Source organism: Cheilinus undulatus, linkage group 20 (assembly GCF_018320785.1).
Source record: "Cheilinus undulatus linkage group 20, ASM1832078v1, whole genome shotgun sequence".
NCBI lineage: Eukaryota > Metazoa > Chordata > Actinopteri > Labriformes > Labridae > Cheilinus > Cheilinus undulatus.
In genome coordinates, this window is record NC_054884.1 from 5778063 (window position 1) to 5804607 (window position 26545).

The window sequence follows — 26545 nt, forward strand, 5'->3', positions numbered from 1 at the left end:
AAATTTTGTTGCCAGAGAAGCTACTTTTAGTTGGTTTTCCTGATCTTTTTGCAGGGTAGTTGCTGTCAGAATGCAAAACTCTTTTTAAAACAAAAATCAGATACATTTCAGTTCTGAGTGGACTGTTTTTGTGTAAACTTGGCCTGAGATGACGTATCACAACTGTGCACAAGCATGACCATATATCTGATATTATTTGAACGGCTGAAGACACAAAACCACCAAATAAAGACTCTGTGCCACAACTTTCACCAGCAGCTAACACATTTGTACAAATCTCCACAACTGAAACACACTTGAGTCCACTTGCAGTGCAGCAACATTAGTACAGGCGTACTGTTACTGGGTTGCTCCCAGTAATTCATTAACAGAGTGCAAGAGCCATCAGTCACAAGAAAAGACTGTGAGAGAAAGACAGACTCCAAGGGAGACAGAACCAGCAGCTGAAGCAAAAGCACCAAGCCAAGAAGAGAATAAGACAAGAGGAGTAGATGAGACTCACCAGTCTGGTGACGAGGGGAACCCCGAAGTGCCAGAAGTGCTCGTTAAGCAGCCCGCTGTACACCACGTTACCAAACAGAGCAATGGTTCCTGGTTTGCACAGACCACTTCCTGGCTTGGTTTCTGCAAAAAGAAAACACAAGTCATTTTTCAACGTGGCATAAAAACAATGAAAATTACAATACATTATACAGGATACACATTGCAAAAGGAGAGAGGCTGTTAATAAAACAGACCAGCCGTGAGAGTGTTCATACACAACCAGTGAATCTTTTTTATTCCTCCTCCTCCTGCTTGTCAGAATTAGGCCTTAAAACTTTCCTACTTTTCATCAATCAGACACAGCCTCCACCTTTACCTCAGTACCATCACCAAAGTTCTTTTCACATTACTGAGGCCTGCTCAAATGTGATTGGTCGATAGTCATATTATAAAAGAAATGCAGAAAGTTTCCAAATCTGAAAGTATGTTCAAGCATCTATTGATTCTGCATTCAGATGGAGATGTGAATAAATAGGGTTAATAGAAAAGTATAATCATAATATTGCAGTATTTTGCATATGACTGGAAAGAGCTCAGATAAATTAACAGTTCATTACAAGACTATTGACATAAAGGGCAATAATTGCTTGGCTCTTGGGTTTTTGTTTGCAGTGGAACATGGCTGGAATGAAAATATAGTTCAACACTTTTTGACTGAAATGTGAAAAGCTCTTTCTGCCGTTTCCTCTGTACTTTTAAGATGTCATAAAAAGTGACTGCATACAAGGAATTCTCCATCTGTGCACACTACAGACAACAAAAGCCTGGATCAGTTCTAAATGCAAGTATATGCAGCACAAATGTGGATGCTTTGGTATAAATTCAGAATGTTTAGACTGAACTAATGTATCTCTTCAAAGGAGTGCTGTCAGGTCACACTGGAGGAATGATTTTGATAGAAGACCACCCAGACCAGCCCTGAACACACACATTTACACATGCAAACATGAGTTTTATAAGTGGATGATGACGTGAGGAACAGAAGGAGAGAAAAGCAACAAAACAATCGAAGGAAAGAGTCTGCTGCTGCTCTGCCTCTTATCTGTCCTGATATGAGACACAGAATTACACAAGTTAGCCTCATCCAAACTTGGGTATCTTTGAAAATGGGTGTTTCCCCCTTTTGTTTTCAAAAACAATCCTGTCCACACACCTTACATTCTCAAAAACACTGCTGTCCACATGAAAACAGGAAAATGTACTGTTAAGTGCTGTACTTGGCAGAGGAGGCTCTGCTCTGAAGATGCTCCCTGGGTTAGTCAAGCCGCAGGCTTTGACTTTCCACCCATATGGATGGATAGTTTTGAACACTAGTTCAAAAGCAATAAATCTATAGTAGCGTGAATCTGAATATGAGGGTGCAACAAGCTCTATGCTATAAAGGAGGTAGCTGGGGTGGAGGAAGTTAACGTTTGCCAACAGCGGTGTGGTGCATCAGTATTAATGAAAACAAACTAGTGAGAAGTTGTCATACTTAAAGCCGGGAGGCAATAATTTGGATCAGCTGGTCACCAGCTGATCATGGCTGGGCGCATGACTACCATGCATTTCATAAACTAACACTGAGTTTCATTGTGTGAGCAAAGCAACTCACTCAGATAAAGCTATGATGCCCGTAACATCTTCTTGCTGTTTCTCTACAATGGCTATTTCATCCCACAAACCTGAACTGGGTCTGTATTAGCAGTTATGACAGTGATAAAGTCAGAGGGAGAATAAAGGAGGAGCTGGGGTGGAGGAAGGTTGTAAAAAGTGGCCAGGCAAGAGCAGTTTAAATATGGTAGCATGAGTGCAATCTGCCAATAGCGTGCTTAGAATGAAGCTGATGAGGGCTTGTATGAGATCAGCTGATCTCAGTTACGAGGGGGGGCTTGACTCCGTGGCTTGCCTGAACTAATGCTATATGCTTGATTTACGAAGAGAGGCTATTTTATATAGATATGGTTTTGGTATGCCTTTAAATTCTGGCATGGTCTAAGGCAGTGTTTCCCTACCATTTTTCCTTAGACCCCCCCCCCCCCCACGTATCTAGGAAAAGCAGGGCCCCCCCAGGGCCCAAGAAAGAAGACAAAGTGACACACTGCCACCAAAAATCAACATAGATTTTAAGCGTTTTACTGATAAAACCCTATAAAAAGGCCTGCGCACTTTTCTTATCAAAAGACCTTTGTATAAACTACCTAATAACTGCTTTGTCATGGTCTTAGTCAATTTTGGAAGCCTCAGAGCAGACAAAGCCTTGACTCCCAAAATCTAATCAGTTCTTCCTTATGCCATTCGTGACATTTCCTGAAAATTTCATGAAAATCCATCCATAACTTTTGGAGTTACAGTGTGTTGCTAACAAATTAACTAACAAACCCTGCCGATCACATAACCTCCTTGGTGGTAAAAAAATTAGAGGGTGATTGGATGAACTTTCTGTCCGTCACATCTTTACGGGCCAATCAGAGCAACAAAACACATGACTTTGCGCTACCCAGCTGCGTCCCTATTGAGGAATAAACTCCATAGAGAACTGCATAACACCAACCAGGGCGACTGTAGCCATGTCAGTACACGACTTTTGTCGTTTTTGAAAAGAAAACAACTCACTGCTGTTCTTTGTTCTTGCAAGATGGATTTGCCAGTGAGAAGCACCAAAACGGGCAAAATCCATCTGCTTTCCAAGGTTACTAAGGTGTGCCTTCAGCAAAAAAAAAAAAAAAAAAAAAGGTTCACACACCTATCACGCCATTGCAAAAAAGATGCTCCTCTTCAATGCATTTACTAGTCTCCCCTGATTCAAAAAACCTGATGGAGATATAAATGTACCTTAAACTAATTATGCATGTAAATGCAACAACAGAGTGAAAGCCAAACCATGCAATGGCAATACAATTCTCAGCCTTACATTTTTTTACTGATCATTATGAAACATTTGGGTTCTATAGCCCCTAAAACTCACATAATCCATGTGCATCATGCTCTATCTGCACCATGGTTTTGCTCTGCACAGTGGCACATGCCCTTGTATACTCGATCCATGGCAGGGAAGGCTGCAGCTTTGTAGCATTCTCAAGAGTCCAGAGCAACTAGATTCACAATATGACACACAAATAATGAGAAAAACATGCATTTTTGCCTTCCATAGGTGCATTAGCTTAATATTTGGATCAAGCTTTGATGTAATTTGATAAAGTGATTGCACATGATACACCATCTGTATGGGCTTGACATATTTTTTGCCTGTACAGTAACATAATTTAGCACAAACCAAAGAGGGGTGCAAAATAAGATTTACATTAGCTGCTTGATAAGTGCGGTCATTCTCTGGTTTTCTAATAACATTTTACACTGCATGGTTTACCACATTCATGGAACCACCTTATCTTAAGTTGCACTGCTCACATTAGATTAAGCAAACTCAAAACCTTAAAGTTAGCAAAAATAAATGAATCTTTCAGGGATGTCAAACGGACCAATTAGAGTTCAAATAAACAACACTGCTCACAGTGGCATGATTACAGCCTTTATTTAGACAACCAAGAAGAAAAACAGTCTTCATGAGCTACACGCCACAGACCCAGTAGATGAGAAGTGTCAATCTGCAGATGTAATTACAGCAAAGCCCAAAATACGTAATGTGATTGCGGTGTGCACCAGTGAATGATGAGATCTAAATAAGGAGAGCAGGTAAATGAAGCTCTCCTCCAGGGTTTGTGAAATGCACTTCAGCCAGATCACACTCTGTCTCACTGCAGCAGCTCTGCCTTTGTGCCACGATCTGGTGTCTCCTGGCTCCACTTAGAGAGAGCCTATCTTACATTCCATCACTCTAAGTAGTTTGGCACACACACACTCACCCACACCCACACACACACACACACAGAGTTATGGCCTATTGGCTTGGTTCTTGCCTGGTTCTTTGGCAAGTCAGTATCCGCTAGGCTTGCATCCCAGTCAATACCCTGTGGGTTGTGAGTGTGTGTGAGAGACAGAGACAGAGAGAGAGAGAGATCACTCCTCAGCCTGCTACCCCACTTGGCTCACCTGGTGTTTATGGCAAGAATAACAGGACAGGAGGAAAAGAAAATTTGAGCTGGGCATAAAATGGTCTTTGGAGGCCTTGGGTCCTGTCTCTTCCTCTCCCTCTCTTGCTCAGTTTGTTCAGACCAAAAGTCAAGTGAAAATTCCAGGTTTGTCAGGGTCCAAGAAGGATAGATTTCAGATGAATTAGAAAAGAAAAACCAAACAGTTGTTTTTTAAAGACACTGGCTGAACAGGCCTGGGTTTTTACATGGATCCTTGCTTTTTTAGTCGTCCGACAACTCAAAGTGCTTTACACTGCAGGTCACACCTCCCCATTTGCACCCATTCACTCCACATTCACGCACATATGACAGAGGTTTCTATGGAGTATTGGCCATCAGTATTAACTCATTCTATTCAAACACATCCATACCCATTTACACGCCACTAATGCAGCAGTGTGAGCAAATTAGAGTTAAGTATCTTGCTCAAGGACACATCAGCATGTGACTAGGGCAGCCAGGAATTGAACCCATGACCTTTCAATTGAAAAACAACCACCACAGTCTCCTAACCTTGCAAAGCAGATGGATTGGTGAGACTCTATGTCAGTAATCAGGCAAATCCACCTTGCAAAGGCTCAATCTAAAATGTTGTGCCAAGTCTGCGAACAGACCACGGAGGTTTTAGCTGATGAACTAGAGCGAAAGACACCAAATGTTCTTTTTTCTTTGTGTAAATTCATTTTTTTTCAATTGAAATAAACATGCAAACTTATACTTACACTGACTTCAATCTCTGACAGGTTTGGTCATTAGTTTACCAGGTGAGCCTAATTAACCCTTTAAAACAGAGGTGTCAAACTCAATCACAGCAGGGGCCACATTCTGGATTTAAGTCTAACCTGACAGCCTGAGAGGTAGGGCTATAAACTGTCAACCTCTTTTTTTGCCAGAAATATATATATATATATATATATATATATATATATATATAAAACTTAGCACTGATAATAAATCACTTTGAAGTAAAAAAAAAGTCAAAATGTTAAGTTAAAGCTCTCAATCTGAAATAGAAAGTCAACCTTATCAGTGCAACGGGTCAAAACACAAAACTAAAATAGCAAAATAATGTTTTTAAAAGTGCTAATACATGAGCAAGTCAAAATCATGAATTTAAAAGGTCAAAAATGAGCTACAATTTCAAACTGTAAGTCTGAAAGGTCAAAATATGGGATTAAAAGCTGAAGTTAAGAGTTGAAAGGTCAAAATATGACTTTAAACTAAAACATAATGAGTTAAAAGGTCAAAAATTCGACTCCAGATTTAAAAATGTGTATCTAAAAGGTCATAATATGATGTAGAATATCAAAATTATTAGTTGAAAGGGTCAAAGTATAAAATAAAAAGTCAAAATACTAAGTTTCAGTCATAATTTTGAGATGCAAAATTGCAAATTTGACATGAACACACAAAGTAATTACTTTTCCCACATTCTTGTCTTTTTATAATAATATTTTTGCTCTGTTTCAAATGGTTTTTTTTTTTATTTGTGAACAACTTTTTTTTATTGAACCATTGTGAATGAAACATCTGTTGACATCCATACAACTTTTATAAGCATATCCCCCCCCCCGGTTCTCCACTGGACCAGTCAATCATCATCAAGTGTCAACAGTATATTATAGTGAGTGGTGTTCCTCTGTTCATAACCCAAGAAGTTTATCTTTTATCTGCGCAGCCACACTTGACCACATCTCTACAGTGGAGGCTCTAGCATTATTAATCCGTGCAGTAGACAACTCAAGTAACACTATATTGTGAAAGTAAATCAACCATTTCCTAATACTAAGATCATGAGGCGGTAGCCATCTTTGCACTGCAAGTTTTTTGGCAGCTGTAAGGCCGCTTAGCAACAGTTTGCGCTGTTTTCCGCTTATATGCAGTTGAGAGTCATCATTAAGGAGAAATAAGATTGATTGATATGGTGGTACCTAGCAATTCAGACAAAACTTTGGATACCCGGCCCCAGTGTTCCAGATGTTTATGACCTAACAAGGATATTTTAAATCATCACGGATACGTTTACATTTTTGTACTGGAGGAAATCTGCAGACCTCATCTCAAACTATCAGGTCCTGACTTCAATCAGATAATTTCTACGCTTTACTATTGATATTTTTTAAGACTCATCTGGGATATTGTAAATTTGGAGGAAATCTGCAGACCTCATACTGGTGGGCCAGTTATAATGGAAATATATGATCTTGCGGGCCGGATATATCTGTACCATGGGCCAGACTTGAGTTAGACACCCCTGCTTTAAAACCTGTCGGATCATTGGCACTCCCATTTGCCTATCTACTTTCAACCGTGGGTTGAACTGTAACCAAATGAGATACAGAAATAATTGTTTTGCATATAAAACCAGAGGAGTGGCACTGACATATCACACATTCAGTGAGTTCCAGAGCTCTGTTTCCTTCTCGAAATATCTTTTCTTCTTTTGTGTAAATGTAGTACAAAGGGCACACATCAAAAACAACATAGTATAATATAATCTGGGCTATAAATGTGTTGTTTTCTTGCAGGTCACGAGTCGCACTTGTTATTGTTTCAACATGGTCTTCTGCAAAGATGTATGCTCAAAAGTGTCTGGCAATCTTACAGATTTGATTTCACTATTGTAAATAGTTTATTTTTTACAAAGATGCTGTCTTTTCTGATATTTAGGCACAATTTCATCTTATTTTCATTTTGCCACAGTTTATAAAGATAATTGTATTTCAAAATGAACATACACAAAATATTTTTTCTGTGGTTTGAAATGATCTTCTGCAACCTTTTTACAATCACAATTTTGAGGGAAACAGCTATGACATCTCTGTATTTAGGAAACTGTGTAAAAAACAAAAAACACTTTTCATTTTTCTTGTGTTTTTTTTTTTTTTTTGCACTTTTGAGCAGTTTAATTTGTTACTATGGACTTATCACCTCCATATCATTAAAATTTGGGTTCTAAGGGTTGTATTGATGTATAGCTAATTCAAATACTTCAAAAAATGGCACTACAGCATGTAAAAATGTAAAGATATGCTCTGGCGGACTTGTTCTGTGGTAGGTCATTAAGGGTTAATGGGAAACTGCTTAAGGAGGTTGATAGTATGCATTATATCTGTAAAAATGTTTCATAAGCTTTGTTAACATCATTCTCTTCATATATGATATTCCAGTTTTGCTTTATTAGCTCATTTTTTTGCAGTATGCATTATCATAAATGCATCCATATGGGGGTTTCTAGCTACACGCTCCATAGATAGTCAAAGCATGTTGCTTGACTAACCTAGGGAACATCTGCTGAGCAGAGCCTCTCTACCAAGTAAAACTGTACATCCATTTTGCAATAAAATGGTAAAGTGTATGATGAGAGTGTTCCTGACTGAAAAATAAATTCTAAAAGATTAGAACAATGGATGTGGTGGGCCCCCATTCATGTTCACCTGGGGCCCCAGAATTGTTGAGTCCGCCACTGCGTGCTAATGATAGTGCAAGCATGATTTCATAAACATGCATATGATGCCATATGCAACATTCCTGAAGGCCTGTATGTGACTTATTAATGACTTTGTTTGTCGCTTCGCTGACAAAATATTGCTTTACTTTAGGTGCTAAAACCGTTTAATACATCCATGACATGGATTTAAACCATGTTTGGTGTTAATGGTAGGAGTGGGAGTGTGGATGTGACCTGCTCATTCCCTCTCCAGATCAATTTATGGTCCCCTCTCCTCCGGGGCTCAGAACCACTCTGTGTCCAAGCAGCAGCTCACATCCCAGTATTTATAACTCTGTGCTCCCCCGAGGGCTCTGAGCACCAAAACATTCTCCGCTGGGAGTGTCTGTGTGAGTGTGAGGAGGCGAGAGACAAGGAGGGAAACGTGGAAAAAGGGACAGGGATGAGGGCCAGCCAAACATGGAGGCCTCTAGGCATACAGTACATGGAGTTCCAGTAAATATTAGTCACACTAACAGGGAGAAAAATGTTTGTGAGCTCCAAAATGTGCAGTCTGGTGCACTTTACATAAAACTACAAGGTGTCAGAAGTGTAAAGAGCCCTTTTTACATTCACAAGAGTGCTGTTGATGGACAATTCATAAACATTATTGAGTTGACTATAAGGGACTCAGTGATAAGGAGTTAAGCCCCAGATCCTTGATTTAGTGTCTCTTAAACATGTTCTACTCTTGTACTGTAACACCCTGATTTTGAAGCCAGTGGTTCATAAAAGGATGGTCCTGTATTGGTGACGTGGGGTTGCAGGTTCTTCTAAATGTGAGTACATCAGTCCACAGGAGATGCTGGTCAGCATGGCCCCCTTTAAGGACAGATTGACTGGTCTAAGGAGCCAAAAAGGTGCAATGCTGTATGGCTTTGCAGAGAGGGCTGTGTGCACCATGCATATATTAAAGCAAACTTTTACAACCCCAGTTCAAAAAACGGGGCTCTGTATACAATGTAAATCTCAAATCTGGTACAAAAGAAAACAGCAAGACGAGCATTTTACATCTAATGAGGTTACTAGGTAACAGGTCAGTAACATAACGGGGTATAAAGGCAGCATTTTAGAGAGTCTCTTAGAAGTAAAGATGGGCAGAGGTCTGCCATTCTGTAAAAACTGCATCTAAAATTTGTGGAGCAATTTCAGAAAAATGTTCCTTAGTTTAAAATCATGAAGACTTGAATATCCCACCATCCACTGTTCATCATATCATCGACAGATTTCGAGAATCTGGATAGAGAATTGGATGCTTGTGATCTTGAGGCCCTCAGGCACCACTGCATTAAAAAACAGCTGTGATTCTTTACTGCAAATCACTGCATGGGCTCAGGAACACTTCCTGAAATCATTGTCTGTCAACAGAGTTAGCCATGCTATCCACAAATGCAAGTTAAAGCTGTATCATGCAAAGAAGAAGCCACATTTGACTATTCAGAAATGCCGCTGTCTTCGTTTGGCCGAAGCTCATTTAAAACACACTGAGGTAAAATGGAAAACTGTTCGGTGGTTAGATGAATAAAATCTAAAATTCCTTGTGTGCACTAAAGAGGAGAGGAACATCCAGCTTGTTATCAGAGCACAGCTCAAAAGTCTGCATCTCTGATGGTATGGGGTTGCAATAGTGCCTTGTGCAAAGGCAGCTTACCCATCTGGAATGGTGCTATCAATGCTGAAAAGTACACAGAGGTTTTAGAGCAACATATGCTCCCATCCAGACAACGTCTCTTTCAGGGAAGGCCTTGGCTATTTCACCAAAAAAATGCTAACCACATACCACATCTGTCACAACAGCATGGCTTCACAATAGAAGAGGCCAGGTGCCACAAAGAAGACCCAGGACTGTTCAGTAACTTGAATCCTACATCAGACAAGAATGGGACAACATCCCTGTCCCAACTCCAACAACTGGTCTCTTCACTTCCCAGATGTTTACAGACTATTGTTAAAAGAAGAGGGGATGCTACACAATAGTAAACATGGCCCTGTCCCTACTTTTTTGGGATGTTGTTGCCATCAAATTCAAAATGAGCTCAATTTTTCATGCAATGGTAAAATGTCTCAATTTCGACATCTTATATGTGTTTTTTCCTGTGCACAATGTTCCAACTTTTTTGGAATAGGGGTTGTACATTACTGTAATAGAGTTTTCTTTAACATCTTTGCTATTTCCTCTATAAAAGTGTCTCTGTATCTGTAAGACAGTGTGTTACTGAGGTTATGTAATCTCATCTGTGTAATTTGAGTGGCCAATAAAACAATAAGTCACTTTGATAGTAACTTTGGCATTCATGTGTGAGCATATTATTACTAAGTAATAGTCTTCCTCACTTAAAAGAACATTTCCATGCAGCATTCAGACCATCGCACCACAATAGAAATCTTTTGGGGCTTTTTTAAATGTGTCTTTTTAATAAAACATCGACCTTTGGCCTCTTTACAGCTGGCTGCTTTGAGCGGAGGTTATCAAGAGCCTGGAGCTCATTCCACCACCCAGCTCGCTAGATAATCTTGTCAGCTAAACAACTAAAAAATTTAAAGTACAATCCAATGAAGGCAATTTCCACTGCAGCTCGTTGAAAGCACACTGAGTGGAAAAAGAAACTTCTTGTGGTCCTCATCAAACAATTCGAAGGAGCCAATAAAGACTTCACAGCCCATCAAGTCGAGCAGTGGATTGGTCAGCACTGTTACTAATAACTGCTGATGAAAATCTTAAAGGCCAATAAAAGCCCATGGATGAGCTGCGATGGTTTCCTATTACCAGCCAGTCATCTGGAGACTAATGTGTCTAGGGCAGCATCTTAGCTAACTACAGCAGAGATTTACACAACACTTCTGCAGCGTCCGTAAAGATGCTCCTCTGCTGCAGAAGAGCCGTTTTGATAAAGTCAATGAGTGCTGTGAGGAATCACGGATTCAAATGGTCTAACATAAAGCTGTGCGATACCTGGAGTTAGACTATATCTGCAGCAATTTGATCACCACAAAGCCTTTTACTTCCTGGAACACAGATCTATCTTTCCACTCCAGACTGTACAGAACTCAGCTGCAAGAGAGAATAGGCGCTGAGCAAAATATCAAATCTACAAAGTTTAAGACCTCTAACTCTGGATCTCAGTAAATTGTGTTTTAGAACACTTTAAAGGAGGGGTGTCAAACTCAAAGCCCGGGGGCCAAATCTGGCCTGTGGTGCAGTTATACCCAGCCCACCAGATCATAACATATTTTTATTATAACTGGCCCACCATTATGTGGTCTGCAGATTTCCTCCAGTACAAAAATGTGAACCTAACCATGATGATTTACAATATCCCCGATGAGTCATAAAAATTAATCGTAAAGAGAAGAAATTATTTGATTAAAAGTCAGGAACGTGGAAAAATTTGTTTTCATTTCATATTTTCAATGTTGTATCTCACAATTATTACTAAAAGTTATGGTTTTAACTTTTTGTCCAATATTTTGACCTTTAAGAATCACAGTTTTAAATTTTGAGTAAAAGTTTGATCTTTTAAACTCGTAATTTTTTATTTTATCTCACACTTTGACGTTTTAAAACTCATGATTTTGAAGTGTGTCTCATATTTTGACCTTTGCATCTCATAAATTTGACTTTTTCTCATGTATTTTGACCCTTTAGATCAACAATTTTAAGTTTTGAGCAATAGTTTGACTTTCAAAATTCAGAATTTTGAATTTTATCTCCAACTTTTGAACTTTTAAACTCATCATTTTGACCTTTTCTCACATTTTGACATTTTCAACTCCTAACTTTGACTTTCATATCTTATTTTGACCTTTAAAACTAATAATAAAGAATTGTATCTTATTGTTTTGACCTTTAAAACACACAGTTTTGAATTTTATCTCCATATTTTGAACTTTTAAACTCATCATTTTGACTTTTTCTCACATTTTCACATTTTCAACTCCTAACTTTGACTTTCATATCTTATTTTGACCTTTAAAACTAATAATAAAGAATTTTATCTTATTGTTTTGACCTTTAAAACACACAGTTTTGAATTTTATCCCAATTTGACCTTTCAAACTCATGATTTTGACTTTTATCTCATATTTTCACCATCAAAAAATATGATATCAACTTTCTATCTCATGTATTTGCTTTTTTATGCATTATTTTGACTTTGAATATCATGTTTTTAGCTTTTCAATCCAAAAAGTGTTACTTTTTCATCTCAGACTTTGAGCCTTTAGACTTATCATGTTGACTTTTTCAATACCAAAATCATTTATAATCAGTGCTAAGCTTTCCCCCCTGTAATTCATTTCTGGTGAAAACAAGGTTGACATTTTGTGGTTAAATATTGACCCAGTTCGGCCCTCAGGTTAGACTCAAAGTCGGAATCCGGCCCCTGTTGTGAATGAGTTTGACACCCCTGCTTTAATGCTTTAATAAAGATATTTAAAAGGGATATTTATGTTCCCTATAAAAACAGAGCAGTTTCTTTTAAAGTTATAATCACTGATCATATTCTCTCAAGCTTCTTTATGTTGGGGTGAGCATGAAAAATGCTTCTACTGCAAAGGAGGTCTGTGCAAAGTTGCAAACAAAAAGGAACTTTATGTTTGGTGGATTATTTCTTTGTTGTAACAATGCTTCTTGCTAATGCATCTTATACTGTTGGAAAGTCTGATTATCTCCTTTCAAATGGTGCCACAATTGTAAGGAACATGCATTTGTGGGATGAGCAGCAGAGCTGAGTATGTGGGTTGCACCCATCTTCTGAAACATCTTTTCTGCCATTGTCAAACAGCTTATTTTGTGGTTGCTATTGACTCTTGTTTTGAGCTTCTGGTACCCCCAGGTGCTGCCAATCAGGTGCCTGTGATAGGGCAACTTCAAGCTGTTGTTCTGCAAAACCTAGCTGCTGCATCATTTGTAGTAAACCCTGGTAGTACCTCCAAACTGAAGGCCAAGTTCCCCATGTTAGAGAACAGTGCGTGTCCCAAGAAGAGTGCTTTCTCACACTGGAAATGTAGGCTGTCTTCTACAGATTTGAGGTTTGCAAGACGATAGTTGACGGCTTCCTGCCCAGATAATCCAGAACAGACTCTAAGCAGCCAATGTCCGGTCTCATAGGGCTGCCAGGAGGCCTGCCATGACTGCCTTTCATCGTCATGAACTTGAACATGTGGAGGAGTGTTATGTTCAGTGATGAATCCACAATCTGCCTATGGCAAAGCATGGAGAAGATGCAGAACACTATGCTGTTTGCTGCACTGATAGAGTAACATCTTTTGGTGGAGGCAGTGTGATGGTGTGGGGTGGCATCTCCCTCACTGGAAAACAAGGCTTGTCATCATTGGAGGCGATCTCAATGCAGAGAGATATGGAGAGGAGAATCCGCAACCAGTGGCAATCCCATATCTCCACAGTCTGGGACTGAACTCTATCCTCTAAGATGAAAACACTCACCCCCACAGAGCAGGGTTTATCAGAGACTACCTCCAGATTTTAGTAATAGAGAGGATGGAATGGCCTGCCAGCAGTTCTGACCTCAACTCCAGTGAACACTTGGGGGACCAGCAACAAAACCACATTGGCTGACTTGCGACAAATGCTGGTTGAAGAATGGGATGCCATCCCACAGCAGTGTGTGACCAGGCCTGTGACCAGCATGAGGAGGAGGTGCCCGGCTGTTGTGGCTGTGAATGGTTCTTCCACAGACTACTGATGCTCCTGTTAAATGAATAAATTGTTAAAGTGCCAACATGTCTTCAATCATCCAGTCCACCAAACAAGAGTCAGTGAGAATAAGCTGTTTGGCTCTGGCACGGAAGATTTGGCAGATTGTTCATGGGTGCAACCAGTGACCTTAACCAAAGAAAAATGAACTTTTTATGGGCTGAAAAGGAAATAATGGACTTTTTAAAGAGAAATGAGACATTCAGGAGCAGCGGTGGAGTTATTACATCATTGTGGCTACAGGGAGAACAAAAAAAAAAAAAAAATCACAATTGGAGCCACAATTTAAAAATCCTAATGTTAACCATGTTTACTACCAAGTACAACAAGCAGTAGTGTTCTCTATAGCTCAGGTGTCTATACTTAAGTGAGTAACTTCTTAAATGCTCCTCCATTTTTATTATAAAGCCTTATTGATCATAGTGTGTTCCTGTTTGGAGTTTTTATGTAAAAGTAGACAATGATACAAGTGTTTTTTTGTGTTTAAAGGCACTAACTGGCAGTTGAAGAAGACTGTTTTGGGTTTTTTCTGCCAGTAAAGTTCTAGTATTAATTTACTGATCATTTTAATTTAACTAGAAGGTGCACTGAAATATCAAACTGGCCTCTGCTTTGTCTTTGTATTGAACCATTTGTTGGACAGCAACAACTCATCTGTGTTGGAAAAAAAAAAAGTTGTGAGCAAATGTTAGTTTGGGATATGAATGGCCACACGGCTCCTTTGCAATTCTGCATCTTAGCATATCTTAGCAATGCTAAATCAATGTTAAGCATCCTTATGGATTAGCTCCTATCATAAAAAGGGCCTTGACAAGCCATGTGGAGGAAGTAATATGATTTAATTACGTTTACTAACCTTCCCTGTGGTATAAATACGCACACAGGCAATCCCTTCAACCACCCACACCACACACAGAAGCACACATGCTCACTAGCTGCTCTATTTTGCATACATGTAGTGCGGCATTGATAAAAATAGGATGATTAAACAGGTTATAGGGTGATGGTGGAATACTATGCATGTGCTAATGTAGGGTTTGTATGATAATATACATGTGATGAATAATAAACGAAATAAGCCACCTCATTCTATTCACTTTTGCACCAGATGATTTAATTTACATGTTTTTTTGGAGTAATTTTAGCAATGGTAGCAGATTTTTCCCATCCTATTTAAGCTACATGTGCTTCTGTTGCTGCCTGCAGTGACAGTGCTATAAGGGACGCCTCTGATTCATTTTCATAAGTGGTGATTTGGTTCAACTGTACTCGGTTTAAGTACAAGGCAATTCAATTTTCATCACAGTTTTTACTTTGATAGCTCAACCTCAAAGTAGGCAGGGTGACAAAACTGCAGTGGCGTTCACTGATAGCAATGATGACATGGAGGTGTTAGTTTACCTGGCCTCTCACAAGGTTTTGTTTCAGAGATGGATAATGATTCACACACTGGATGGCCCATACCCCCTGGTGGACAACACTCTCTGACCACTCAGTGGTTGGCTGGTTGTCATCAGCCAGGCAGATCCACCATGCAAAGCTTCAGTCTTAACAGGGCCACATCTACAGAGTCTAGTATGGGGACCTACACTGCATGAAGTACTCCTGGCTACCATTACATCAAGAAGACAAAAGAAAACTCCAAGAAAATCAGACAAAAGGTTATTGAAAGGTTTAAGTAAGTGGATGGATACATGAAAAAGTCCAAGTCACTGTTGTTCAGTTCACTTAAATCCATCATCAAGATATGCAAGGAATGTGTGTAAATCTGCCTAGATCAGGCCGTCCTCACAAACTGAGTGAGTGTGGAAGAAGGACACTGGTGAGACCAAAGACACCTATGACTACTCTGCAGGAGTTCCAAGCTTCAGCAGCTGAGATGGGAGAGACTCTGCAGACAACTGTAGGCCGGGTTCTTCACCAGTCAGAGCTTTATGGGAGAGTGGCAAAGAGAAAGACACTGTTGAAGAAAACTCAGATTCAATCGACTAAAGTTTTGCATACGGGACTCCATGGACAAGTGAAAGAAAGTTCTGTAGACTGATGAGACCAAAATGGAGCTTTTTAACCATCAGACAAGACGCCAAACACTGCACATCACCACAAACACATCCCTACTATGAAACATGATGGTGGCAGCATCATGCTGTGGGGATGCTTCTTAGCAGGTGGCCCTGGAAGGCTCGTAAAGGTAGAGGGCAAAGTATTTTCTAGTGCTCTGACAACTCAAATCACTCTGCAGCACAGATCGCATTCACCTTCTCGCACACTGACGGCCAAGCATAGTAGTGTATGTAAAGTATCCATCAGTGTTAACTCCTACAGTCATACACATTAGCATGCTGCTGACACAGCAGTAGGAGCATTTTGAGTTTGTGTTTTGCTTTGCTTTGGCCTTCTTAATAATTGGATAACACCTGAACTTGATAGCTCTATGGCATTATCACAAACAGAGGGGAACATTCTGTAGAAATAGTATTACAGTTATCAGGTCTACTAACATGAGTGTCTATGGACCCGGTGACTTACACTCAGACACACGAAACAAGCAGAACAACCTTATTCCTTATAGATTAGTGAAATCCTCACTGGTGCTAATGATGTTTACATTGTACAGCTATATATGTGCCATGCTGTTGTCCCAGCTCATGTTCTACCGGCTGACAAAGAATCATCTTCCTCTGGCCTGGGGCCACATATTAAAACACAATAACAGCTGCATTGGACAGCGGCTGATTCCCCTGCAGACACCACAGTATAAGACCCAACATGTGAGTGGCTGTCAAACAATACCTGCTCTCTGTATCATTCATCATGGCTGATTCACTTTGATAGAGTATACTTTCAGGCCTCCAGTCAGCCTGACTCTGTTTTAACTTCTTCCCTTCCTTTTTCTTTTACTTTTCCTTTCGTTGTCCTTTTTCTAAATTTCTGCATATTGTAATGCATATTCTCTCTTTCTTGTTCAATTTATGGCTGGCCACTTACGAGTCAGGGTTATTAGTAATTGTTTCAAATTTTTATTTATCTTAAATTTGTTTTGAATACACATATTTTTAATTTTTTGATGTCCTTCAAAATTGATTTTTTGAATTCACCCTAAATTTCTTATATTTGTGTTTTTATTTCATGTTCTTTCGTTTTCTTATTTGTTATTTTTATTTTATTGTATCAAATGTATTAATCTCTAAATTAGTTTGAATTTCTTCATATTTGTGTTTAATATATTATTATTTTTTTTTTGATTTTATTAAAATGAACAATTTTATCATTAAATTCATAATTTCATTTATTCTTTTTTTGTTATTTTTGGTTTTTGAATTAAATATTACATAAATTTTATATTTTATTCTTATTTATTATATTTTTATTCTTTTTGCAATTTAATTCATATTCTATTTTTTAATAGAAACATTTGAATTCTATACATTTTAAATTTATTCTATTTAAATCTTAAATTCGTTTTAACATCTTATTATTTTAATTTTCTCAACAGTTTTTAAAACTTTCTTGATTTTTTTTTAAGTTCTTTCTTTTCTTTATAGATTCAACTGGCTGTTTCCCCCTCCTGTTTCCTCCCATCCCTCCATCCTAAATCTTTCCACTAACAAAAATCACTCCCTCCCTCTCTCCTTGCTTCCCCTTTGGCTCTCGGTCCGGGACAGCTGGTTAGGTGGGTCTGGCCGCTCCTGTCAGTTTAACTGGCTTGGCTGCCCGGCCAGCAGGGCTTTGATCCACTACCAACAGCCTCCAGCCCCGACAGGGCCACAGCCATGCCAGACCAGGGGCCCCTGAGCGCTTTACCTCCTCCCAGCATGCTACCCTGACCGTGGGCTGCATGAGGTGGCCAAATCCCCATCCCTGAGGAGAAGTAGACATGGCAGCTCTGGGGAAGGTCTGCAAGGGCAGAGTTAAAAAGAGGGAAGCCCGACAGAGGGGGGTGGTGTGGCCACAGAGACATGAAAGGGGGGTGGATTAAAGAATAACTGGATAAAGGTGGAGGCGTAGAAGAAAGAAAAGGTTCATTCTTCTATGATTCCAACTCATTCTGACAACTAAATTTTCAAAGAAAGGAGCTTTCACAGAGGCCTCAAGCCTCAAAAAATTACAATCAAGGTATTTCTCCAGTGTCAGTGATGCATGTTGATGACTTCATTAAGTTGCCAGTCATTTCTCTAACATACGTATATATTTAAATTTTCCATGTTAAGCTATGGTTTAGGTAATATTAATCTACAATGATAGGTTACACTTCAGAATTAAGCTTGATGAAACAAAACTTATAGAGCATTTTGTTCCAAATTTGACTAGGTTTGACATAAGGGGGGCACATTAGAAGATCTGAATAATTATTATGGACAGTACTGTGTAAAACTATTAGACATGTTTGGGACAGAAACTGAGGCTGAAGTAAGGCAGAGATGTGGCATGTAAGTCCACCTGATGGCAGCATCAGTGAATAGTGCTTAACAAATTTATTTTCAGTCAGCTCTCCACATTTTACTATTTTGAACAGGAATGAGGGATTTCAAACTGAATGCACCCAAATTTGAGCCAGCTCACTGGGCTTCTCTGAGAAGTCAGAAATGAATCAAGCATAACATTCAACCACTAAAACTCATTTTTCTGTTCAGGAATGCAAGTAAATAACTATAATTTGACATATTAATCAAGAAATAATAATTTGCTTTACTATTTTTTCAGTTTTTTTGTAAACCAGTCAATTTGAAAATTCATGGATAACAATAATAATTCTATTTTAGCATTAAAAATATCATTTGGGTTAAAGAGCTTCTACATATTGGTGTATTAACCATTGCAGAAACATAAAAAATGATTTTGGTAATTACCAATGCTGTGCAGCTGTGGCATAACCCTTACTTCGGTTAGGGTTAGGGTGGTCTAATAAATTTGTTAAGCATTGTATATATGTTTTGGCACACGTGGGCAGAGAGACTTCTGTTTTCCTACTTTGGCTAGTCTTCATAAAGCAGTAGCGAGGAGAAGCCATGCTTTCAACGACATAAACTTGTACTGGAGAAACCAAACAACTGTTCCACACCGTGAGACCAAACAGTTGAAGTTTGTGGAAAAAAAATGAGTTGCATTAACTTATAGGTCTAAAACAGCTAATTCATTTCTATTTTTCTGAGCTGATGGAACACATGTTTAGTTTTAAGTAAACAGTACACAATCATCCCTTAATCTGCAGAGATTTCCCAGAATTCCCTCGGGCATTAGACACTTTTGTGACATGCGTGAAGTTACTGACTCAAATAACTCCTGACTGTCGGGTTAGGGGGGTTAACATTACAAGGAACATGTACTGAACTCTGAGCTGGCTGCCAAAAAGCATCCCAACAACATGATGCTGCCACCATCATGCTCTTTCTAACTCTTTCTAGATGAAATGCACTTTTCAGTCTTTCACAATATCTTTAAACAATATCTAGTTTACTGTACTGAGGTCAAAGAGCTATTTGACTTATTCATTTATTTAGGCAATTTGTTTGCATAATTCTTTAAAGTATGGATTATTAAATGTTTTTTACAATGTAACAGAGGCATAACAATGTCCACACTTTTAGCGCAGAGTAAGGGCTGGATGTAGCAAGTAAGCATGGCCTAGGGTACCGTCCGGGTAGCAGGGTTGCTACAAATCAGAGAATTCTCTGATTCTCTGATCTAATGAAGCCAGCATGGTGCCAAACGAAGCTCTTTCTGCTTAGTTAAATCCAATAATCATGATCTCTAAAGGGCTGGAATTCCCATCACTGTCAAACGACCAAATGCAGCCAGTGCACAAAACTGTGTTGATATTTCCTTTCTCTTTTACTCTCTTCTCCCCCCCTGTAATGTGATTACAGTAGATTATGCTGTATCGCCAGCTGGCTATACAATATAATGGACAGTATTCCAAACTCTGCCCATGCCAGCATGAACTCTCACTCTCCAAGAATCCATGGATAAGTGCATTCCTGTAAAAAGCTGTTCCTTGTAGAAAGAGGCTTCTGAGCAATCATTCACAATCCGACTAGTGCCTCAGTGCAAGGGAAGCAACTTGGCATTCAGCTGCCGGCATTAAGGCCTTAACTGGAATTGCCATGAAACACAAATAATATAATGTGAGCGCAGTATGGTGCATGGTTTGCTTCAAAGCCCGTTCTTATGTGAGATTGGAAATGTGCCACTCTCCCCCGCCTGGAATCACCTCGCCTCACTCGCCTCTGTCAACAGCTGCTTTGAGAGGATTCCCATGGGGCTGCTGAGGAGGGGCGGGGAGGGGTCGACTAGCTTTGTGCCGGCTTTTTTTCTTCTTGTCGCCTGTTTATTCCAGAGACTAAGCACTACAAAGCCAGCTAACTGTAAAACAATTAGATTAGCATAAATATGTTCAATTATACATGCAGATTTAAGGCCCGGCACAACGTAGAGGAAATCCTCTGAATTATTCAGAATGAACAAATATTGGTTAAATCAGATCGAAACAACAGGAAGCAAATACGACTTCATTACTCTGCAATGGCCTGGGAGCGTACCATATGCCTCTGTCCACATTGGTTAAACATTTTTATACAATGCTTACTCACTGTTGGCCTCAAGGATCCAGGGAATGTGGGCATGCACCGAGAGACTGGAAGAAAAAAACACCTTGAAAAAAGAAGACATGATTAAAAGGTAGCCTCACAAATAATGAAATGGGGGGTCACCGAAGTGCAGAGAATGTGTCCCAGTGACTGTAGTACAAAGACACCTATGATAATCAGTATTCCTGGCTATCATTACACTACAAAGACAAAAGAACACTCCAAAGCAACTCAGAAAAAAAAGTTATTGAAAAGTAGGAGGCTGAGGATGGATACAAAAAAATTCCAAGTCACTGAACATCCCTAAGAGTTCAGTTGAATCCATCATTGAGAAATAGACAGAGTATGGCACATGTGTAAATCTGCCTGGATCAGACCGTCCTCACAAACTGAGTCAGCGTGCAAGAAGGAGACTGGTGAGAGAGACCACCAAGACACTTATGACTACTCTGAAGGAATTTCAGCAGCCTAGAAGGGAGGAACTTTGCAGACAATAACTGTTGGCCAGGTTCTTCACCAGTTAAAGCTTTATGGGAGAGTGGCAAAGCCACAGTTGGAGGAAACTCAGATTAAATCTGGACTAGAGTTTATCAGAAGGCATGTGGGAGACTTCATGGTTAAGTGGAAGAAAGTTCTTTGGTCTGATGAGACCTAAATGGACGCCAAACGTTGCACATTATCACAAACACACCATCCCCGATGTGGAGCACGGTGGTGGCAGCAGCATCCTGTGGGGATGCTTCTCGGCAGCCAGGCCTGGAGAGCTCATAAAGGTGAATGCAGGGAAATCCTAGAGGACAATCTTATTCTGTCAGGAGGAGAATTATAGTTTGGAAGCTTTTTTGTTTTTTGTTTTTTGTTTTTTTTTTCCCAGCAAGACAATGAGCCGAAGCATACAGGCTGGACTTGAAAAGGGCTGTTTAGGCCTGATCAACCTGACAGAGTTTGAGCAGTTTTGCACAAAAAGAATGGAGTAAATTTGCAAATAAACATTCATGCATTCAATAATTTCATAAGATATTTTAGTTTTATTGACATTTGGTTTTAGAAATCGCTTTTCACTTTGACTTTTAGGAGTTTTTTTTTCCAATTTTGTATGTTTTATTGCTGGTTGTGTTATGTTTAATTAAACATATGTGCTTATGACTTTTTGAAATCAGCATCCTGTATTTATTTACATTTAAAACAGCACCCAAACTTGTTTGAATTGAAGTTGTAAAAAACAGAATGTTATGGAATAGAATGGAACCCTCAATAGTGGTACTATGATGTCATCAATGGACAGAAAAGAATGTATAAAGGCGCAGATATCAGCTGGATTATCTCTGTTTCACTCCAGCATCGACAGAGAGAAGCCAACTTTTGAGAGCAGAGCAAGGGTTTGAGATTTTTTTCGAGAGAGCAGAGCTAGGATTTCAGTTTGAACTGAGAGATCAGAGCTCCTGTTTGATTTACAGTTACGACTGTTTTAAACTTTGAATTTAAAGTTTCATTCCTCAAACCAAGAAGCCGTTTTTACCATCATGTCGATGGGTAAGACTCAACACAACTCAATAATTTTAACATCCCGTCTGCTCACGTTAAACACACTGACTGCACACATTTCCCTCCAATATTCACCGTTTTTCTCCTCAACAGAGCCGACACCAGGAAGATTCTTGACTGGCAACGCCATCTATAGAATCCTGGAGTTTATCGGTGAGGGCTGCTACGGCCAAGTGGCCAACTGTTTGAACACGGCCACGGGCGAAACCGTAGCTATCAAGCTGCTGAAGGAATACCCCGGCTTTTACATAGACATGAACAGAGAGGTAAAGATTTTTGACTCCTTGACTTGGAAAAATCAAATCAAAGCGCATGTTTGTCTGATTTCTAGTAGAAATACCACTTTAGACTCAGGAAAGCCACATTCATCTAACAAGTCCTGACAAACATCTGATTTCAACAGACCAGAAATAAAAATAAGGCCTTGATTACATCAATATAGAATAAAAATCTGCAAACGCAGCGACAAACTTTCACTGGTGAAGTTTCTCTAAATCAGACATTTGCAAACATTGTTTCAAGACACACAGTTGTACTTATTTCAGTCAATCCAGGCCTTAAATTTTCTTCCCTATTTTGGATGAAACTGTGAATCCAGATTGTCAGTAGAGTGTGGCTGATAGTTGGAGCAGTGAGATATTTTTCCTACAAAGTGGACAGATGAACTGGTTTAGTTCTGACTCTGGTTAAATGTAACGTTAGGCAGACTGACAGAGCGTACAGAACAATAAACTGTGGTCATGTTCCTCCTTTTTTCCCAGCTGTCCATGTTAGACCTCATCTCTGAGCTGGATGCAGACCGCTCTAATGTGGTGAGGTTCTACGAGAGCTTTCGCTGTCTGGGGCGGACCTGTCTGGTGTTCGAGAAGCTGGACATGAACATCTACGACATGCTGACAGCCACTAATTTTCGGCCTCTCAGCGTGAGAGAGATAAGACCGGTTGCTCAGCAGGTATGTACCGCCGTCAAACACAAGCAGGTGAGGGTTGGTCTGGTTTAGTTCAGCTGGGAGGTTAGGGGACACAGATGTAGACGCTCACATCCTGGACACACTGACCACTGGATCTAATATTCACACACCAACCTCAAATTTGTCTCAGGTAAGACCTGTCCCCCCTGTGATGGTCCAAATAATCCTCAAGAGTATGGAAGCCCATTAGTGCCACTTCACAACAAAATCAAAAATATGATAGTTAGGTTATGATGAAAAAACCTGAATATAAAGTAGGTGAGAAATAATTACAAATTAAAATGTCAAAATGGCAAGATAAGAAATCAAATAAAGAAATAGTACATTTTATAATACTGCATATTAAATTGTCATCATGAAATCAAAAGTCGTCATGAGATAAAAATATTATTATTAAAAAAAATAGTCTGAATTACAGGATTGTTATTAGAAAAGTCAAAATTGTAAGATTTCAGAATTAGATTATTATGTAAAAGTCACAAATATGAGAAAAAAGTTAAAATAAAGAAAAAAAAAGACATTATAAAATAAGAATTTAAATGATGACATAAAAAGTCAAAATGAAGAGTTATTGTTTCCATATAATTCTCATGAAATGATGAACTTCCACATCCCTACTCTCTTCAGCTGTCCTATATTAGGGGAACCAGCCTTTATCAGAGAGGACACATTATTGAAACATGCTCAGATGTTGTTCTTTGTGTCTTCTGCTCTTAAATGAACAAACCCTGACCTCGACTTGGTTTCTCTCTGCAGCTGCTGGTGGCCTTAGACGCATTGAAGGGTCTTGGTGTCCTGCACTCGGACATCAAACCCGACAACGTCATGTTTGTCGACAGTGTGAGTCAGCCGCTGAAGGTCAAACTCATTGACTTTGGGGTGTCCCTGAGATCTTCAGAAGTCCAGCAGGGAATGGAGATCCAGCCAGTTGGATACAGGTATGTTATCTTTGACAGCACAGAGACGGCATCATTTATCTCACCCATCAGGTTTGTCTTCTGCTCCTCAGAGTTCTTCAGCATATTTCATCCTCTTTGTGGTTTCTCCTCAGAGCTCCAGAAGTGACCCTGGGCCTTCCCCTGGATGAGGCCATAGATGTGTGGGGGGTGGGGTGCATCCTGGCCCTCCTCTACCTCACAGACAACCTCTTCTCTGTGGATTGTGAATACCAGATGGTATGTAATCTCGCTCAGATATAGTGGTGACTTTATGCTGGATAGTCGTCTGATGTAATTGTGTCTGATTCTGTGTGCAGATGAAGTCCATGGTTGAGGTCCTAGGCAAGCCTGACGACGCCCTTCTGCTCTCTGCAATGTACACAGAAAACTTTTTCTGCCAAGATGAGGAGACATGGAGAGTGCTGGTACAGTATCTACTTCTTTTGTCTGAGTGAGCTCAATCATTTAGAAATGGTTCTCATGAATATTTTCTTTCCTCAGACTCCAGATGAGTATGAAGGCGTTAATGGTGTCAGGACAGAGGAGAGGCGCAGCTTTTTTAAACCGCTGCAATCTCTGGATGATCTCCTGGATGTACGTATTATCACAGCCCACCATTAGAGTTGCTATTGTGCTGTATGACTTGCTAACGTCCACTGAAATCCATGTTTTAAAACCTGGATCTGTTTCCAATTCCAGATCTATCCCACAGAGTCCTCTGTTGAGCTTGAGGACCGGAAGGCCTACGTTGACCTCCTGAAAAGGCTGCTGGAGTTCGACCCAAAAAAGAGGATCTCTCCCCATGAGGCTCTGCAGCACCCCTTTATTACTATGGCCCATCTGAGCAGGGAGCAGGACAGTGCTGCATAGTAAGTAACATTCACTCCAGCACATGATGTCTAATGGACAGTTGGCTTTTTCTGATTGGTTCATTAACTGGTTGTCATTCTGCTTTCAGTCTGAACGAGTCTAGAACTCTGATGGGAGTCTGCATCCTAGAGGACTTTGCAGACATACCGCACCCTCCTTCCGCCTCAAGTCCAGGACAGGAGTCATCCCCTTGGTCCCAAGAAGATGGTCCAGGTGAGGAAATGGACTCTGTCTCTGTGGATGATCCAACCTCTACAGATGACAGAGATCAAGCATCTTCTCCTGGATCACACCATGATAACATTGTGACATCGTGTCAAGCCACTCAAGATCCAGATGACACTGACGTCACCTTGGTGGATGCCCCGCCCACTTTGATGTCTGGCACAGACCAGGAGGGTACAGCTGAGGAGAGTCCTGCTTCCCCATGTGGAATTGAAGAGGTTAAGCTCCTAACTGACAATGAGGACAAAGCCTACCCAGCTGACCCATCAACTGATAGCCTCCCTGATCTTACTGTCCTGCCAAACACAGATTGCCTTTTAACCTCAGATATTGGCAGTCATGCAGAGGCGCCCTCTAATGGAGCAGGAGATGACAGATCACCTCCCTCCGCTCATGAATGCCAAGGAGCATCAGAGCAACCCTCCCGTGCTAGCATGGTGCTGCAAAGAATTTCCAGGTTCTTTCAGAACATTGCAGACACATTTTGCTGCTGCTTCCGGGGGCAGGAGGACTGAAAACTGAAGTCCAACTTCAAAATAAACCAAAAAAAAAAAAAAAAAAAAAAAAAACAAGTTAGATGTGTTTACTTTAAGTTAAGTTTTTTTTTTTATTATACTTACAAGTCCCTTAACCTGCAGCTTCAGGGTCACCTGCAGCCATGCTGGAATTAACCCTGTAAAGTCTGCCATGTTTTAGTTTAAATAAAAGTCAAAGGAATCTCAGTTTAAATAAGTTCTGATGCTGTCTTTTATACAGTTATCACTGTTACGACTCTTTTGCACATGTCCTGGTGTCAGTGTCACTTTGCTATGAGACACTTATGCACCCTGAATGAAGTTACCCACTCACTTAGGCACACCTGCCTGTGGAGCATGAAAGTAATATTTTATAAATGGTGTGTTGGTTTGTGTGTGTGTGCGTGTGTGTGTTTTTTCTTTCTACAAAAAATAAAAATGATGGATTTCATTGATCCTTAATATTTGACTACATGTATTCTTTTTGAAAAGTCCTAAAAGAAACAAAAAAGTAGGTAACTTGTGTCACCATTTTAAATTGATTTTGGCTTATGTATAGGAACCGGTGTCATGGTTTACTTGGTGATGAATTAACTGGTGACACTAAATTGAAAACATTCTACTGCACTACCAGATCATAAGAATCGATCATTGTTTTATGAGACATTAGTGCTGCTTGGAGAGATTTTCCATAGACCAGCACTTCCTAAAGAGTGGGCCAGGACTCCTGGTGGGCCCCAGAGGTACTGCAGGTAGGCTTCAAGAGATCGTTTACAGCAACCAAAAAAAAAAAACAAATAAAAACAAAATTCTTGTTCATGTGGTATTTAAGCTGCAAAGATAACAAAACACAGTAGGAAGTTTCTATTTGTCACACTTTTGTCATTTATTTTCTCTGCTGTATGGAACCGGTGTCACTGTTTAACTGGTGCTGGATTATCTGGTGATACACTGGCCCACAAAGAGCGTTTGAAATGAGTTTTTCAAAGTAAACTTCAGGTGACTCGACAGATCCCTGATCAAAACAAACTCAGAACAAACTCTGAGTGACATTAATGTCTCTGAAAGCAAG

The 26545-nt window shown here is 39.8% G+C and overlaps 1 protein-coding gene across 1 annotated transcript in view; it reads right to left on the reverse strand.

The window, feature by feature from the left end:
- The window catches only part of LOC121528491 (RNA binding protein fox-1 homolog 3-like), a 464058-nt gene that overhangs the window by 301281 nt on the left and 136232 nt on the right, over window positions 1-26545 (reverse strand). The window contains exon 2 of the mRNA XM_041815974.1: window positions 503-624. Within this exon, the coding sequence (XP_041671908.1) occupies window positions 503-624 (122 nt within the window). The remainder of the gene's footprint in view (window positions 1-502; window positions 625-26545) is intronic.